The sequence below is a fragment of the Lampris incognitus genome, chromosome 7 (genome assembly GCF_029633865.1).
Source record: "Lampris incognitus isolate fLamInc1 chromosome 7, fLamInc1.hap2, whole genome shotgun sequence".
Taxonomy (NCBI): domain Eukaryota; kingdom Metazoa; phylum Chordata; class Actinopteri; order Lampriformes; family Lampridae; genus Lampris; species Lampris incognitus.
Genome location: NC_079217.1, coordinates 48,848,864 through 48,867,120, shown reverse-complemented (window position 1 = coordinate 48,867,120; position 18,257 = coordinate 48,848,864). Strand labels below are relative to the sequence as shown.

At 43.0% G+C, this 18,257-nt stretch overlaps 1 protein-coding gene across 1 annotated transcript in view; it reads right to left on the bottom strand.

Annotated features, from left to right (window-relative positions):
- Positions 1-16,136, bottom strand: part of zgc:172282 (leucine-rich repeat and fibronectin type III domain-containing protein 1-like protein) — a 99,725-nt gene extending 83,589 nt beyond the window's left edge. Inside the window, exons 1-6 of the mRNA XM_056282872.1 lie at positions 15,944-16,136; positions 10,988-11,139; positions 10,137-10,390; positions 9,347-9,590; positions 5,823-5,980; positions 4,694-5,074 (exon numbers count right to left, since the gene is read on the bottom strand). Of these exons, the coding sequence (XP_056138847.1) occupies positions 4,694-5,074; positions 5,823-5,980; positions 9,347-9,590; positions 10,137-10,390; positions 10,988-11,139; positions 15,944-16,136 (1,382 nt within the window). The remainder of the gene's footprint in view (positions 1-4,693; positions 5,075-5,822; positions 5,981-9,346; positions 9,591-10,136; positions 10,391-10,987; positions 11,140-15,943) is intronic.
- Between the last annotated feature and the right edge of the window lie 2,121 nt (positions 16,137-18,257).

The following is an 18,257-nucleotide window of genomic DNA, read 5'->3' as shown; positions in this document are numbered from 1 at the left end:
TTTCTCATTTTCTAACACAAAGTCCGTGTGTAAGTGTCATGCTGAAGGCACATGCTGCCATACACTTACCTGCCAAAGCTATACAACATCAAGTTTGGCCCACGACCACACAGTCCTCACAGGCAGATTAGAGTGTGTAACACACAGGTTTTTTTTAACCTTTATTTAATCAGGAAGGTCTCACTGAGACAGTAAGTCTCATTTTAGAGAGAGTCCTGACCAAGACAACCACTGCACACCGTCATTTAGGTTGCACAAAATACAAGGAACACAAAATAAATGTCAATGAATACCCGGCCAAGGGTGTCCAGGCAGTGTAGTGGCCTATTCCGTAGTCTACCAACACGGGGATCACCAGTTCAAATCCCTGTGTTACCCCCGACTTGGTCGGGCAACCCTACAGACACAATTAGTCATGTTTGCGGGTGGGAAGCCGAATGTGGGTATGTGTCCTGGTCGTTGCACTAGCGCCTCCTCTGGTCGGTTGAGGCACCTGCTCAGGAGGGAGGGGGGGGATAGTGTGATCCTCCCACGCGCTATGTCGCCCTGGTGAAACTCCTCACTGTCAGGTGAAAAGAAGCGGCTGGCGACTCCACATGTATCAGAGGAGGCATGTGGTAGTCTGCAGCCCTCCCCAGATCGCCAGGGGGTGGAGCAGCGACCGGGATGGCTCGGAAGAACGGGGGAATTGGCCAAGTACAATTTGGGAGAAAAAGGGGGAAAAAAATACCCGGCCAGTTTTGGCTGTTCATCAAATCAATCTCCCTCCTGTCACAAACTCTCAACCAACCAGTCCTTTCCATTCAGACGCAGGTCAAAGTGCAGACGTTGCAGTGCTCTAAATGTCCTTTCATGGGACCTTTCATTATAGCAAATGGTAGGGTTGTAGTTCTCGAGACCAGTCTGGGAGCAGACACTTCTTTTACCAGTCCAGGATCCACTGTGTCCTTGTTTACAAAGACACACTTTGCTAAGCCACACAGGGCTAAGGAACGTGGACTGAGGTCAAGGTGGCTAGTAGTGGATGCACAGCTGTCACAGGAGTAAAGTAAAAAAATAAAATGAAATAAAATAAAATAAAAAAAGGCAGACACTGGGATAGTTACATAATCTGCTTACTAGCTCTTGGTCTAACAATGTCCCTTCAAGTTTCAATTTTTACAAGACATTACTGCCCCGAAGGCTGAACATAACTTTCTGGGTGTCACCCGCAGTGCACATGAAGGGACTCATTTCAGTGACAACATTAGCACGGCTCCAAGATAGCTGCCTTAACTGTAATTAAGGAGATTACCATGATCTACCAGAAGTGGAATTTTCCGCTGCACATGTTCAAATATTCTGCATGAAATGAGGCCCGTTTCCATGACAACACGATTACAATTATATGATAGCAATCCTGAAATAAAGTATCAAAGGGATTACCACCATGATGTGCTCTTCCTATCCATTTTAAATCTACCAGTGTCTGCCCTCTTTAACAAAATCCTTGTGTGTGTGTGTGTGTGTGTGTGTGTAGCATCACTGGAAACCTAAATCCACAATAGCCTTGTAACTATTTTATGCTCTTGTGACTTTATCCTGGCCATGTTTTACCTTGTTCTGTGGAGCAGATCTGGCATTATGTCCTGTATCTTTATTGTATTCTGTTGGTTTATCTTGACTGTGTGCATTATTTTATCTTGTTGTGTAAGGCACCTTGTATCACTGCTCGGAAAGGTGCAATATAAATAAAGTTTATTATTATTATTATTAGTAGTAGTAGTAGTAGTAGTAGTAGTACTAGTAGTCATAGTAGTAGTAATAGTAGTAGTAGTATTACAGTGAGCATATAAAAAGTATTAGAAATTAGTTTCAATCCAAATTGGAAATATTGTCATTTATGTTTTTGTAAACTTTGCTGATATGGGTTTGAAGCGGGCATGGTTATGGTCAGACAGTTATACCAAAATTACGCAATTAATTCCGCGAACCAATCATAAAGAAATCCATGTTAGCCGTCCCACCCAAACATGCGCAACACAACCTCTCTGCTTCCACTCAACCTGCCTTCTGAGCCAACCACGCTGACCTTTGTCATGTATTAGCCAGCGCACGCCGCACGGGGCCGCAGCGTGAGGAGGCGTTAAACTCCCTGCCGCCTCCCCGGGGGAGAGAGCAAGTCGGGTACCCTTTAAGCGCACGGCGGGGACGTCAGAGCGAGGCAACCCGCATTTATGGTTCCGAGAGTTGTTTGTGAGCAAGCCCGGAAAGCACTGGCAGGGTAACCCCCCCACCCCCGCCCCCACCGCGGGCAGCTCCTGACACCGCTCTGTCAGCCCTTGGAGCGCCTTCTGCACTGCCGCCGGAGTAGGGGGGGGGACCCACGTGAGCCCGGTCAGGATTGAGGTCCAGACTAGAAAAGAGACTGTTTACATGCACACCACGCCGTTTTTCGGGTGGAAAATCATGCACCTCAGGCCCTGTGCGGAGGGAGATGTCGATCAAAACGTGATCGGCCACGCCTACACAATCTTGAGAAATGGTCTAAACTACAGATCGCGATATTGGATTTTTTTGCCGATATCCGATATGCCGATATTTTCCAACTCCGTTTGCCCAGCTGCCGATGGCAATACCATTACATGCACACATTTTTCCACCCAATTACAGAGAACGCCAGGTCTCTCCTGTAGTGGACCACGCACATGGGCGGGCATCGTGCTGCGGACCTCGCGGCCCTCCGACAGGTAAGAACTACATTGAACTGTGCAAAACATAAGTACAATCTGTTTAAAAATGATTGAAATAAATAACTTGTTGTACCACAGCCAACGCGACACAACAATGCAACCTTGTGTTTGTTTGTTTTTTCATGACACATTAAATTAAATCAGTCAAACCAATATGCATTTATTATCCTATAGTTAATATGATCCAGTTAATTAATTCAGTACCAGTTGAAGCATTTTGTCACTTTACTTACCAGATTTCCAAAGTAGCCTACTCGAAATCTCCTCAGCAAACTCCTCAGAAAACATGGCTAGCTAGCAACCACACGCAACACAGACGCAGTTGGTGTAGCAGGTAAAAAAAAATAATAATAATAATAAAAGAGAAAAAAAAAGAAAAAAAAAAAGGCTCCACCCCGCCATAGGCGCCCATCCCGTGGGTGCTCGAGCATCCACCGAGACGGTTGGGGAAGGCTGATGGAAAATTAGATGAATAGATAAATGAATAAAGAAGAATGTGTGCTGGTATGGTGAAGCCTGCTACATGTTGTAGCTGGGCGGCGCTGCACTCCGTTGTGGTTTCTGTCTACGTCCGACAGACGAAAGCAGCCTAGTAGGCCTCCATCACAGCAACTGCTAAAGCAAGCGGAACAGAAGTGATTCTGTGACAGTTGTCACCTTGGTGGTATTCGCTTTATTTGGGCACCCACGGGCAAAAACATAAATTTGCGCCTATGCGCTCCGCCTACGTGACGCGCCGTGTCCCTGCCTGGTCAGTTCACGTCGCATGCACACAATTAAAGCGGCATCTTATCGGCCTGTCATTTCAGCATTTCAGGCCGACGCCGATATTTCATTTTAAAGCCTTTATCTGCCGATACCGATGATGTACCAAGACCACTGTGCATCCCTAGTCTACACAGCAAACTCAGATGTTTTTTCAAGTAGGTTTTCTAATAGTTGTGAACGTTTTTCACTCATATATTTGTGGATGCTTAGTGAGACACCCAACTTTGATGTCATATATGCATTTTTTTCAATCTCAAGTCCAATTTCAAGAGGCTTTAACAAATCAGTTGTAAGCATCCCCTATTACTAGCTTGAAGCCATTACTCCATTATAGTTCTGTGTTGAGCAGTCAGCAACTCACACAGTGCACAGTACGCAACTTAAGCAGACACTTACTTTATATTTCATCTTTAAACTGCAAACATAAAACGAACACAATCAAGTCATTCAAGTCACCATGTCTCAAGTCAAGTCCCGAGTTTTTAACTCCCGAGTCCAAGCCGAGTCTCGTCTTCTTCTTTTTTTTTGAGTCAAGTCATCAAAACAGTGGCTCGAGTCGACTTGAGTCCAAGTCGCAATGACTCGAGTCCCCATCCCTGGCAACTCCCTACTTCATATCCTCCCATTGTTTGCAGTACGTTTGTCAACCAAACAGTGGCTCTTTTCCACCAGTGAGTCCTTATCATTCCAGCTGATGAGAGTCTGAGAGCTCCGCGTTTGGATGACTGGCTAATCTCCACTGGCGTCATCTGTCAACCACCCTCGCCCTCACAGCAGCTGCTGCTGGCTGCTGATTCATTCTCTCTCTATCTCCCTCTCGCTCTCTCTCTCTCACACACACACACAACTAAATTAACCAAAACACATTTGTATCATCAAGTAATCACACTTTACCACTACCTGGAATTAATGCAACAGAATTGTACATTGACAAAACATGGCCTGAAAAGCTCACAACAGACAGGAAGACAACCGGCATGCAGGACTAGGAGGTAGATAGATAGATAGATAGAGAGAGAGAGAGAGAGAGAGAGAGAGAGAGAGAGAGAGAGAGAGAACCAGAGAGAGAGAGATGGATAGATAGATAGGGTAACTGATATCAAGACAAACATGAAGGCAAACAGACACAATTAGAGAAGAAGAAGAGGAAGAAGAAGAAAGAAGAACCAGAAGAAGTTTAAAAAAAAACAGACCTGTAAACAAGTGTGTCATCCCCAGAGCTGTTGTATTGGATCTGAAACATCCTTACTCCTGATATAGGATTCTGATTGGTCCATCTGATTAGGGCCGAGTTTCCAGTCAGTTCCACCAACGAAACCCTCCGATCTGCTCCGCGTGTCTCGTTGCTAGGCAACACGGCCTTAGAAGAGGTCAGGATGTCGGACGGGGCAGGATCAGAGGACGGGTCTCTACTGCGGCTCGTGCTGTTGGCTAGATGGGGCATTGCGGTGACCGCTAGCTCCACCCTCCCAGTGGATTCCCCTGCAGCGTTGGAGGCGATACAGGTGAAGTTCCCAGAATCCTTCAGGGTCGTCACATTGATCTCCAAACTTCCATTGGGGAAAACCAAGGTTCTGGATCCAATGGAAAGCAAGGAAAATGAAATATACTTAAATAATACCGCTGTATCAACAAAAATTCAGTTGCACACAATATCCAGGTGAAACACAACAGCCACATAAAATATGTCATCCCACTGGGTAAACTGTGGTGCAGATGTTAGGGACAACAATATTTCCGTACTATTTACTGGGAAATAGTCAGACAAGCAGCAAAATTGACAAACAAATATAATATTGTTTAGGGACGACAGCAGGACGAATAGTGGGGGGAAAAAATAGACAAAAAAGTAGAATTTCTCTTACAAGAGAAAATCACAACACAAATACAAGTTACTCAACACTTGTGTTCTTTGTAGGTCACAATAACCCGTTTTAATTAACAACTATTAACCATGATTATTGTTAATATAATTAAGAGCTGAGATGTAGATAAGATACACTGGGTATTTTTATAATTAAATTGTGATAAGATCCAAAGGTCTTCTGGCTCAAGGTGACTGGCAATCCACATCAACTGCTAATTAGTGAAAAAAACATGCGCAACACCAACACTGCAAAGAAGAATCTAAAGGAGTAAGAAATTAAATGAAACCCTCCCTGTTATCAGACACTAACACCACAGAATACATTAAACCTCATATTACAGGAGGTTGCAGTCAAATCGGGCAGCTTTTGGTACGGGTGTAGGATTAAGTGCTGCAGCCGGCAGGCTCACTGCTCCCTGGATACATGATGCTGAAAATGTAGAACACGTGAGCACCTCGAGCCGTTGGAAATGAGTCGCCCCTCTGGGCTGATCCAGTGGACCTCAGGCTCCGGGTCTCCATTGGCTTTACACTTTAGGCTGGCAGGCTGGCCTTCTAGGGCCACTGTTCGGGGTGACTTTCGGGTCAGGACCGGCGGGTCACAAATGAACTCCTAAGGAAAGAAAATATGAAAAAAAAATTAAAATAAAAATCTATTATTATAAAAATTCAGCTCCTCAATTTTCAGTAAACTGACATCTCTGTAAAATATTCTAAAGTGCACAAATATTGTAGTAATTTGAAATACTCTTCTGTTATTGAGAACAGTAGTTTTCCCTTTTTCTGCCCAATAACTATATTACATCATCAAAACTTTGGCAGGAACCAAATATCACAAAACATTTTCCGTAGTGGCAGTAATAGCTGTTGTCCCTGGGTGGGAAATGGGGCTGTGGCAGAGTGAGGTATTGGAGCAGCTGTCCAGAGGTTTTTTTTTTTTTTTTTAATTTTCCCTCTTTTTTCTCCCCAGTTGTATCCAGCAAATTACACCGCTCTTCCGAGCCGTCCCGGTCACTGCTCCACCTCCTCTGCCGATCAAGCAGGGCTGCAGAGTACCACATGCTTCCTCCGATACATGTGGAGTCACCAGCCACTTCTATTCACCTGACAGTGAGGAGCTTCACCAGGGGGACGTAGCACGTGTGAGGCCCACCACGCTATTCCCCCCAGTTCCCCCTCCCCCTTGAACAGGCGCCTTGACCGACCAGAGGAGGTGCTAGTGTAGCGACCAGGACACATACCCACAGCTTCCCACCCGCAGACACGGCCAATTGTGTCTGTTGGTAGGCAACGGAATAGACCGCTACGCTACCTGGATGCCCCGAGCTGTCCAGAGTCTAACTCAGGACAGATAAATGGCCTCCGCACTCCAAAACAGACAACTGAGATTGGGAGAGAGCTGAAGCTTTGGGGACACAGACCCACATATAGTAGTTCTCTCCCCAACAAGACTTTCGACCAGGTGTCTGTTCTTATGCCAATGGTAAATGGCCTTAATTTATATGGTGCTTTTCTAGTCTACCGACCACTCAAAGCACTTTACAGTGTTTGCCTTACATTCGCCAACTCACACACACATCCATGCACTAATGGCGGAGGCTGCCATGAAAGGTGCCAACCTAAATAAACATCAGGAGCAATTAGGTGTTCAGTGTCTTGCTCAAGGACACTTTGACACAATCCCTGGTGGAGCCGGGGATGAAACCAGCACCCCTCCGATTACTAGATGACCCGCTCTACCTCCTCAGCCATGCCATCCATCATCCGTTGTTTTTAAGTATTATATCACTGGCTATTTTAAATCTTCATCTTTGTTTTTTTTTTTAATAGATAGGCCATTGCATCCTTATTCTACATCTACGTGTCGCTCTCTGAGAGCCCTGGCTGTGGCACAGTTTTGCCACAAGGGCCTATAGGAAAAGTAATTAGAATTAAACATGTTGAAATGAAATGCAATTAAGATTGTTTTCCAACATGTATATACAGTTATGATGCCACAAGCAAAAACAAAATGCTGATGATTGTTTTACCTTGAATTTCTACACAGAATGAATACAAACAGAGTGATATTGCTTTTCCTAAATGAGATGTGGTTTCTGTGCCACATTCTGGCTCAAGAAAAGCAGAAGGCCAGCAGTAGCACTAACGCAGATGTAATGACAATTCTGTTGGCCGCAAGATGGTTTTTCTCTTGCGCGGGCGTGTTTGCTCATTTCCGGGTTCGCCATGACATTGCTTGAGCCAAAATGGGTGTGGGGGCACAGTAGAGGGTGTGTCAGCCAAAATCAGGTGGTGTAGTGCTAGATTGGTGTCAAATAAAACCAAATATTACGCCTGTGTCTCCGCCTGGTCAGGCCACGTCTTAGAACAGATGCAGGCATTGTGGGTAGTATTGTGGGCGAAGGTGCACTAAGAATGGACTTATCCAAAATCACACACGTCACATTTGTGTATGTTATGTTGGCCTATTTCATGAATACTTTAACTAATGACTACTGTCCTGAACCTTACAAATCACATTAGAATTGTTGTTAATGTCTTTTGTATGCAGGGACATTGGAACTATGTTGTGGGAGGGGGGCGCTGTAAATAGGGGGTGGGGGTAGGGGGGGGTCACACACTGGTCACAACCTGTTGCAACTCCTTTCCTTTGATAGGCACCACAGAGCACTGTACGCCAAAACAACCAGACACAAGAACAGATTCTTTCCACAGGTGGTCACTCTAATGTACACTTAAAGCTATTATAGTAAATCTAAGCATATAGATATTCTGTCATGTCCCCCTACCACATGTTTATAAGTAACCTGCTAACATATTTATTCCAGCATCTCTGCACTCTGCACCATTGCACTATTGCCTTCCTGTTTCGCCTGTATTCCTTTTATATATTCCTGAAGATTGTGGTGTTATTCTTTGTATGTACATTGAGAGCCACTAAATCTGAGTCAAATTCCATGTATGTCTAAAAATATATGGCCAAATAAAGATGATTCTGATTCTGATAAAGTGGTCAAATAATGAAAGTCTGTTATCAATTTGTCACTCTTTGATTACTCACAAAAACCAAAGGATATGATTATGGATATATTGATTGATATGTATCTAGGGATAAAGGAATTGGTAGGGATGACCAGTAGCTCTGTTTCTGACAAGTTGACTTGGGGGGTGCAGCTCCCTCATCCAAGAAAATGTGTCACTGAGGCAAGCAGCAACCCACAAAGACAGCTCAACATCTTCGGAAGAAAAAGGAAGGTAGAGTTAGAAATAAGTAAAAGCTGTGATATTTAGGCCAAGTAAAGTAGAGTGTAAAGTAGAGTGGGCCCAGCAAAGAGTCTTGAGGAACAACTGTTTTAATATGTCAGATTCTGTCATCTGACCCCCTCCATGGTACATGGTACTTCCTTGTCAAGTACAATTTGAATCACTTTAGTGTTGTGTCAAATACATCTAAGTCTGACAATGTCAACAATAGAAATGTACTGACCTACTGTTCCCCACATTGTGATTGGACAGTTGATTACAATGAATTGAGGCAGGATTTCCAAACAGTGTTTTCATAACTGCAATGTGTGGCCTTAAAACACAGAGCAAAATACAATGACATGCTTTGCTCTTAACCACATCACTTTTATAACACCAGTGGAGGAAAACACAAGATCTATGTAGATTTCATTTGATAATTTGGACTGAGTTTCAAAATGGCAGAAAGAATTAGTCTCATTTAGGAGAGGCAACATTGCAACATTTGTATTTCAAAGACATCGATATTCCTTTAGTTTTATTCCTGGTTTAATTGGACTAAACATCACCCCTATCCCTGTCAGGTCTTTCCAGCACCTTCTACACAGATAATGTTCCCAAGGCCATGGAAAACAAAATTTGCACTGCGTTACACATGATGCATCAATTGCTTTTTCTCAAAGGCACTATTTCTATTCTACAGATGTCTACATGTCACCAAAAATCAAGACTTCACCTCTTCAGGTATGGTCCAGAAGTACTTAGCACTGAGATCAGGAGGAGAGGCACAGGTCTCCAGGTCATCCTCTCTGGTCAGTCTCCTCAACCAGAGGAGTTCACAGTTACAGTGAAGGGGGTTCCCACCAAAACTCAACACCAGGGAGGAAAGTGGAGAGCCTTTAGACTTGGCATAAACTGGTATCCTTAAGAACAGGGGGTCTGGAGGAATCTTCTTCAGCTTGTTGGATGTCATATCCAGTCTGTTAGAAAAGGGTGAAGGTGTCAGAAGAAAAGGAAGGGAGGGAAAAATGGGGGGGGGGATAATGAAAATAAACTAATTATGTGTCGTGTCCAGTGTGGTGGGGATAGAGAGAAATTGACCAGTCACATTAACCTAGAGATTGATCGATCAATTGATCAATCAATCAATCAATCAATCAATCAATCAGGAAGGCAGCCAGTGTGTTCCAGATATTGAGTAAAAAAGTCAGAAGTTCAAATAGCTAGCCTGCTATACATTTAATCAGTTTGCCAGTCATTCAGTCTGTCAGTACAGTAACTACTCACCCTGACAGCTAATAAGTGTGCAAGCTTGTGAGCCAATCAATTCGGTCATTGACTCCTACTTCTTTTGTCTGTTCTGCAAATGTTAATGAGTGCGGGCTGGGAACATTAACTCTATCAGGTAAAATTCTCTAATTTTTTTTTGCTAACTATTAATATTTTTTTTCAGCCTATAGAAAAATATCATCCCTCTGAACCATCCATCCACCCCTCCATCATTCTCCTTACCTGGCTCCACTTACCTGGCTAATTTGTGTAGGTTGGTAAAAACTCCTTGAGGAACATTTTCTATGAGGTTATGATCCATGTTGAGGGTGTTGACATTTGTCAGCCGTCCAATTGTGTCCCATGGCACTTGTGCAAGGTTGTTGTAGCTGAGGTCCAGATCCTCTAGTGTAGACAGGAAATCATCAAAGGCATGAGGCGATATGGAGTGGAGCTGATTGTTGGCCAGAATCAAGTGTCGGAGGTTGGTAAGGCCCTTGAAATGGTCATCCTGGGGAAAGATAAAATCAAAAGAAAGAATAGTATTTCATAAATATTCCAAACATATTATTATTAGTAGTAGTAGTCTTGTTCTCTGAACAAATAGCATTTAAATATATGTATCGATGAATTAAATTACTTTACATTACAGTCATTTAGTTTTCGTCCAAAGCGACTTACAATAAGTGCATTTAACAGGGGCACACAGGAGTATTAACCCCAACATGCATGTCTCTGATGGTGGGAGGAAACTGGAACACGTGGAGGAAACCCACGCAGACAGGAAGATCATGCACACTCCACAGAGAAAGGACCTGGGGTGGCCTGGGGTTCGATCCCATGGCCTTCCTGCTGTGAGTCAACAGTGCTAACTACTGGGCCACCGTGCAACCTATGCGGTAGATAGCTTGCTAGATAGATAGATAGATAGATAGATAGATAGATAGATAGATAGATAGATAGATAGATAGATAGATAGATAGATAGATAGATAGATAGATAGATAGATAGATAGATAGATAGATAGATAGATAGATAGCTTTCCATATCTGCATATTGTCCTTCAACTCTCCCTTCCCTCTTCTGTCTGGCCATCCTTTCATCCTACCTTGATTACAGTTAGTCTATTTGAGTCCAGGTGAAGGGCTCTGAGCCGTCTGAGATCACTGAAAGCTGAAGGAAGAATTTGACTGATGGTGTTCCTGGACAAGGTCAGGTGGAGCAGGCTGGTCATGTTGGCAAAGTCCTTCCTTCGAACAGCTGGGAGGATGAGAAATGCACAAAAAACTAAGTAATGGTGCACTTCAATTGAATATTTTTTTTTCTCTTATGTGTCAGTTTACATTATACGGCCACAAAGAAAAGAAAAAAAAAGAAGAGAGAAAAAGGAAGAAAAAATGAAGTCAAAACAAGTCAAAATCAATTAGGTTTTCTTGGCAATGGAGAGAATATCAGGAGCTACATTATTTTGCCATTATTGCAAGCTTTGCAGTGCTCTGTATGACTTCTTTTTTTTTTTTGCAGAATCCAGATTTTTATGGTCCATGCTGGATAACATTCATACCCCATTAAAACCTGATGAAGATACATTATGCAATATGAAATATGCATCACTGACAATTTGAAAGGAAGTGTTAGTCTGCAAAAATTGGACTTCAGGAGATTTAAAGAGTTCCGCTGACTCAAAGAGTCAAATGTCTTCCAAGATGAGATAACAGTTTGATTTTAGAAAGAAATATAACACAATGTAAGCCAACCATAAACACTGTTTTAAGAAAGAAAAAAAAACAAGTAAAAAAAAATCAAGTAAAATTTTAACTACTTAAAATGTACAGCTTTATGAACTTGTGGTTAGTGTGTCGTTTTATCGTCTCATTTATTCATTTTTTCATTTATTTTCTATGGATATGAAGTTGTGATTATTTTACAAACCGATAGGGATAATGCAGTTGCAATAGCGGGAACTAATGGGAATCTGAACAAAACAGAAAAAGAACAAATAAACATTACAGGACTTTCAAAATCAGTGAGGCTTGAATAGTAATTTTTTTTCTTTCTCTTTTTTACAAAGACAAGATGAATGACACTTATGACACTTATGACACTTATGACACTATGATGGTAGTATGTGAAAGTAATCTAAGTAAAACAGTGAACACACCTTTGACTCATAATACTGGTAGTTCACAATTGTGGGGAATCATTTAAGAATCACAGAGATCAAAACATCACAATAACGTCAGTATTAAGAAACGACTTTGTCAGTTGCTGAATCCTCTCACCGGGCTTCATCACAGTCCAATGGGCTAACTGTTTAAGCCCTCAAAGAACTATAATATAGATCATGAGTGTCTGGGTTAAATGGGTGGACAGGTCGAAGCGCCCCCTATTTTTTGAAGAAAAGGACTGAAAAACAATAGAAAAAAAAGACTTGTCAGGGAACTTTGTTGTCTTATTTCATGTCGATAAATGTCTTCAAGCTTATTATTTTGAATTTGGCTGAAACCTAGAACAATAGCACCACCACAAGAAAAAAAACAGGTATGACCAACGACAAAGTATCGGGCTAGGGCATCCGGGTAGCATTGCAGTCTATTTCGTCGCCTACCAACACGGGGCTCGCCGGTTCGAACCCCCGTGTTATCTCCGAGCATCCCTACAGACACGATTGGCCGTGTCTGTCGTTATATATTTCTGATCTTCTCATTCCTCATTCCACTTCCTGACCACTCCGATCCTCAAACCTCGGTCTTTTATCCATTCCCCACTCCAACTGCAAAACAAAAGGTGACCGCACCTGTGCAGTCTTGGCCCCAAGCCTCTGGAATAATCTTTCCAGATCCATTAGATTCACTGAATCTTTGGACTGTTTTCAGCGGCTTTTAAAAACCCATCTTTTCAGTCAAGCCTTTTTATAGATTCACACCTCTGATTTCAGTTTTGTTTCATTTTTTGCTTGATCTGTTTCTCCTGATGCCATGTCTTTACATTCATTCAATGTATTTTATGTATTTATTCATATTTTGTGTATTGAGTGTAAAGCGCTTTGTAACTGTATCTTTTTAAAAGCGCTATACAAATAAAATGTTGCTTGTCTGCAGGTGGGAAGCCAGATGTGGGTGTGTTCTGGTTGCTGTACTAGCGCCTGCTCTGATCGGTCAGGGCGCCTGTTCGGGGGGGGGGGGGGTAGAACTGGGGGAAATAGCGTGATCCTCCCACGCGCTACGTCCCCCTGGCGAAACTCCTCAAGGTCAGGCGAAAAGAAGCGGCTGGCGACTCCACATGTATCAGAAGAGGCATGTGGTAGTCTGCAGCCCTCCCCAGATCAGCAGAGGGAGTGGAGGCGCGACTGGGATGGCTCGGAAAACTGGGGTAATTGACCAAATGGGAGAAAAAACGGGGGGGAAAAAAAAAAATATATATATATAAAAAAGAAAAAAGTAGTTGTTTCAGCCCAAAGACTGTCACTTCAATTCCCTGTCATCTTCATACTGGCATATGACAGTGTCAAGTGTGTGACCTATATGTCCACTTTGTTGTCTATTTTGGCCAAATGTATTGCCCTTGCTTACCAAGACAGAAGTCACTTGGAGAAAAAAGCATGTGGCGTGTGCGTAGTGGCAAATAATGAATGCATTGGCAGGCAGCAAGAACATGAACAAGGTGGACAATTTAATTAATCACATGTTTTCTAGGATATTTTTTTGGAAAAACTGAGTGAAGCTGTTGAGGACTCACATCCAAACAATGTACAAATTAATCAAAATGATAAATGACAAGCTCACAAGTTTTGTATTTCTTGGTTTCAACAAAATGATTGTCTAACAGCGAGCGTACACCAATAAGCCAAAACATTAAAACTACTGACAGGTAAATGAATAACATTGATTATCCCATTACAATGGCACCTGTCAAGGGGTGGGATATATTAGGCAGCAAGTGAACAGTCAGTTCTTGAAGTCAATGCGTTGGAAGCAAAAAAATGGGCAAGCGTAAGGATCAGAGCGACTCTGAAAAGGGCCAAATTGTGATGGCTAAATGACTGGGTCAGAGTATCTCCAATACGGCAGGTCTTCCTGGTATGCAGCGGTCAGCACTACTAAAAGTGGTCCAAGGAAGGACAACCAGTGAACTGGCAAAAGGGTAATGGGTGCCCAAGGTTCAGTGATGTGTGTGGGGAGCAAAGGCTAGCCCATCTGGTCCGATCCCACAGAAGAGCTACTGTAGTTCAAATTGCTGAAAAAGTTAACGCTGGCTATGAAAGATCAGTGTCATGACACACAGTAGATTGCAGCCAGCTATGTATGGGGCTGCCCATGATGATTCCTGTCCACTGCCGAAAGTGCCTACAATGGGCACATGAGCATCAGAACTGGACCATGGAGCAGTGAAAGAAGGTGGCCTGGTCTGATGAATCACATTTTCTTTTACATCATGTGGACAGCCGGGTGCATGTGCATCCTTTACCTGGGAAGAAGATGGTACCAGGATGCACTATGGGAAGAAGGCAAGCAAGCAGAAGCAGTGTGATGCACTGGGCAATGTTTTGCTGGGAAATCTTGGGCCCTGGCTTTCATGCGGATGTTACTTTGACACGTACCACCTAAACATTGTTGCAGACCAGGTTAAGAAATGGTTTGAGGAACAGGACACAGGGTTCACGGTGTTGCCTTGGCCTCCAGATTCCCCAGATCTCAATCTGATCAAGCATCTGTTGGATGTGCTGGAACAAGTCCAATCTATGGTGGTCCCACCTTGCAACTTACAGGATTTAAAGAATCTACTGCTAATGCCTTGTTGCCAGATATCAGAGGAAACCTTCAGAAGTCTTGTGAAATCTATGCCTCAATGGGTCAGAGCTGTTTTGGCGGCACGAGGGGGACCTACACAATATTGGGCAGGCGGTTTTAATGTTTTGGCTGATCGACGTTGACTCAATGCATTGGCTATGTTGTTTTTTTAAATGGGACTTCATCCAAAAATTACCAGACTTCAATCATATGGTGCTTCACCTTTTTTGCATCTCAGAGATAAATCTCCAGGAGCTCACAGCACAGTCAAACATAACTTAATATGTTGCATTAAAAATGTCCAAAAACCATGCTTTCTGTCAAGTTTATTCTGCACATCTTTAAATATGTTCTCCTTGCAATATCCACACAATTAGTTGTCATACCACTGGTTTTACCCTGGAAGTACAGTAGCTGCGTATTGTAGCTAATGCTACAGCACAGCTGGGTTACAGGACCTCCTGCTCTCACAAATATTGACATGTACAGATTGTTGGGACGTACTGCCTGGTTTGACTATGTTGATGCACAACAGCATTTGGCAAAGTTATGTTCCTTTATACTGAAATGATAAATAAAGTTTTTGCCTGTACAATTCTAAGTGATGGCTAACATTTTAATGAGGTCTGGGCTCAAACAATGTGAACCTGGCCTTTAAATGTTTCCGACCAAGTACCAGAATTTATTTTCATTTTCTCAGTGTCAGCTTTAGACACTTTTGGATTTGTTATTGAGTCAATGTCACTTGAGGAAGTAGAGTTAACGCTTTTCAATGCAGTCCAGATTATGTTGAAGATCACTACGCATTAGATCCCGCCGCTGACACCCATATGAAACAGACCCTCAAGCCCAGATGGATAGATAAGATGTAAGTGTCATTCAATATTGTTGTCTCTCCATCTACTGTAGCAAAGAGTTGCCTTTGTTGCAGCTAGCCAGAATCCTGACCACGACTAAAATCTCCCAGCATTGCTGAAGTGTACTTGAACTGTCAATGAATCCCCTCCAGCTCCAGGGCTGGTGCTGGATGGGTGGATGAATGCAGGTACAATTTAAACGAAAGAGGCAGATGAGTGATAGCATCCTTCTTACAACCAATATTAGCCTCACAGAAAACATTTCTTTAGTTTTCAAATTTAAATTGGAATCAGGATGACATATGAAAGGTATAATGACATTGACTAAAACTTCCTTGGCTTGTACTGAAAATCTCTTAATTCCGTCTCTGGATTGAAGGCTGAATTGATGGAAAAACAGCACAACGGCAAGCTTACCTGTGATGAAGTTCTCCTGTAGACGTAGCTCTACCGTGCGCCGGTCAATGGCTGCAGGAACAAACAGCAGGCCTGTCTTAGAGCAGAGGATGGCGAGGGACGGAGAAAGGCTCTGGCACATGCAGCGCTTCGGACACGGCTGCCCCCTGCAGGCTGCTATCAGCAACAGCAAGGACAACAACAGCCGTTCCATCATCCTCCCCTGCGACCCAGTCAACTGGACAATAGAAAATTCAACAAAGTAGAATCAAAGTTCAAGGGAAAAAAACAACACTTGAACAAAACAGCTAAAAAGCTGTGACAAGCGTATGCAAATTGATATGGAGAGAGAAAGCACTTCTCTATATATATAAAGCAAGAGTGTATGTATGTATGTTCGCTTAAAACTCCAGAAATACTCATTGTAGAACAAATCTTTAGAATCAGCACTTTCCAAGGATTGCACAGTTCAATAACATATTTCAAAAAACAAGTAAAAACTTTTATTTATTTGTGAAAGAGGCATTCTAATGATGCTTTGTGGAGATTTCCGGCAAATGCTTCCAGTGGTCAAGAGAGGCACTACACCTAACATTGTCAATGCTAGCCTGAAGGCATGCAACGTAGTTTACCCTTAGGTGCTTGAGCACTGAGCGATTAATACACACATTGGCAAAGAAGTTTGGTGAATGGATTGAAACTATGACATTTGATCATGTTCATTAATAACATTTGTTTAATCGACATTTGTTTATCGCATGTATCATATCATAAATTATCCTATATTTCATCGTCGATTATATCGTAAAGATCAGATCGTGTTGGTTGTTTTGGGGAGAACATTTTCCCCAGGCAACGCCGGGTACCTCTGCTAGTCTTAAATAGTGCAGGTGACAGAGCGAGACAAAATAAAAGTTAAAAACTAGATGGCAGCTAATGTGCTATTTTTGTTCGAGAACAGCGCTTATTTGCCCCTCGTAAGGTGATTCTAAGCTAACACAAGAGTCAACACGCAAAACTGTTTATGAATATCCATCCATCCATCCATTATCCAAGCTGTTTATCCCAATCGGAGTCGCGGGATGCTGGAGCCTATCCCAGCAGTCACTGGGCGGGAGACACCCTGGACAGACCGCCAGGCCATCACAGGGCTGACACACACACATTCACACCTAGGGACAATTTTAATATGGCCGATTCACCTGACCTACATGTCTTTGGACTGTGGGAGGAATCCGGAGCACCTGGAGAAAACCCACGCAGACACGGGGAGAACATGCAAACCCCACACGGAGGACGGGCCGGGACAACCCCCAAGGTTGGACAACCCCAGGACTCGAACACAGGACCTTCTTGCTGTGAGGGAGACCGCACTAACCACTGTGCCACCATGCCACCTGTTTATGAATAATATTCTTGTATTTTGGTCCCGCCTTTCATGATTGACCAACTCATTCATTTATACACCCGCACCTGACCCTTTATCTTATCAACAACATAGGCCCACACAGAGAGCATTTTTGTACTCTTTGTTTCTGTCAGACTGTGTACAGCCAGTGCATCTTGAAGGGAGTAGGAGGGGAGGTCCATGCACTTTAGCCTGTAAACCACCACAACCTCCACTATTACACTTCTACTATCACCACTTCTATCGGGGTGGGAGAGAGAAAGAGAGAGATTAAGACAGCAGCAGATACAGACATAGGGCTTTCTATTGCTGTTTCGAGACACCACAAGTAATACTGGTCAATGCTTTTACACAGTGTGTGTGTGTGGGGGGGCGTGGGGGGGCGGGGGCGGTAAATACAAGTCAACAGCAATGCATTAGCGTTTCTACTTTGAGTGCCAAGCACATTGATGGTATTTAGCCTCTGCAAAGCAGTATACCTCTCTTCTGCTCCTCCCCTGCCTCCTCTTCATCCAAATCCCCATATTCCCTCTTGTGTGACCTCTTCTGCAGCTTTTTTCATTTGTGTTGCTTAGATATCTTCTTACATCTGAGGGAAATCTCTAACGTCAAGGTACACCACATTTTTTTTCTCCTCAAGACATGTCAGTAAACCACAGAAGTACACACTAAACAAACTTCTGTTTTAAAGCGATGTGCCATGTAATTATATAACAAACAAAAAAAAATATATATATACACATACATATATATAAGTGGCTTAGAGTGCTTGAAAACAGACATGTTACTAACATTGTGGGTTTACATGTCTGTATATTTTCCAAGGTGTTTTGTGATTTTCCTCCTCCCACGCTATAATATACACAGCAGAAACAAAGGCTTGTCAGAAAATACACACAGTTGGGCTCCACTCGCTTACTATCTGTA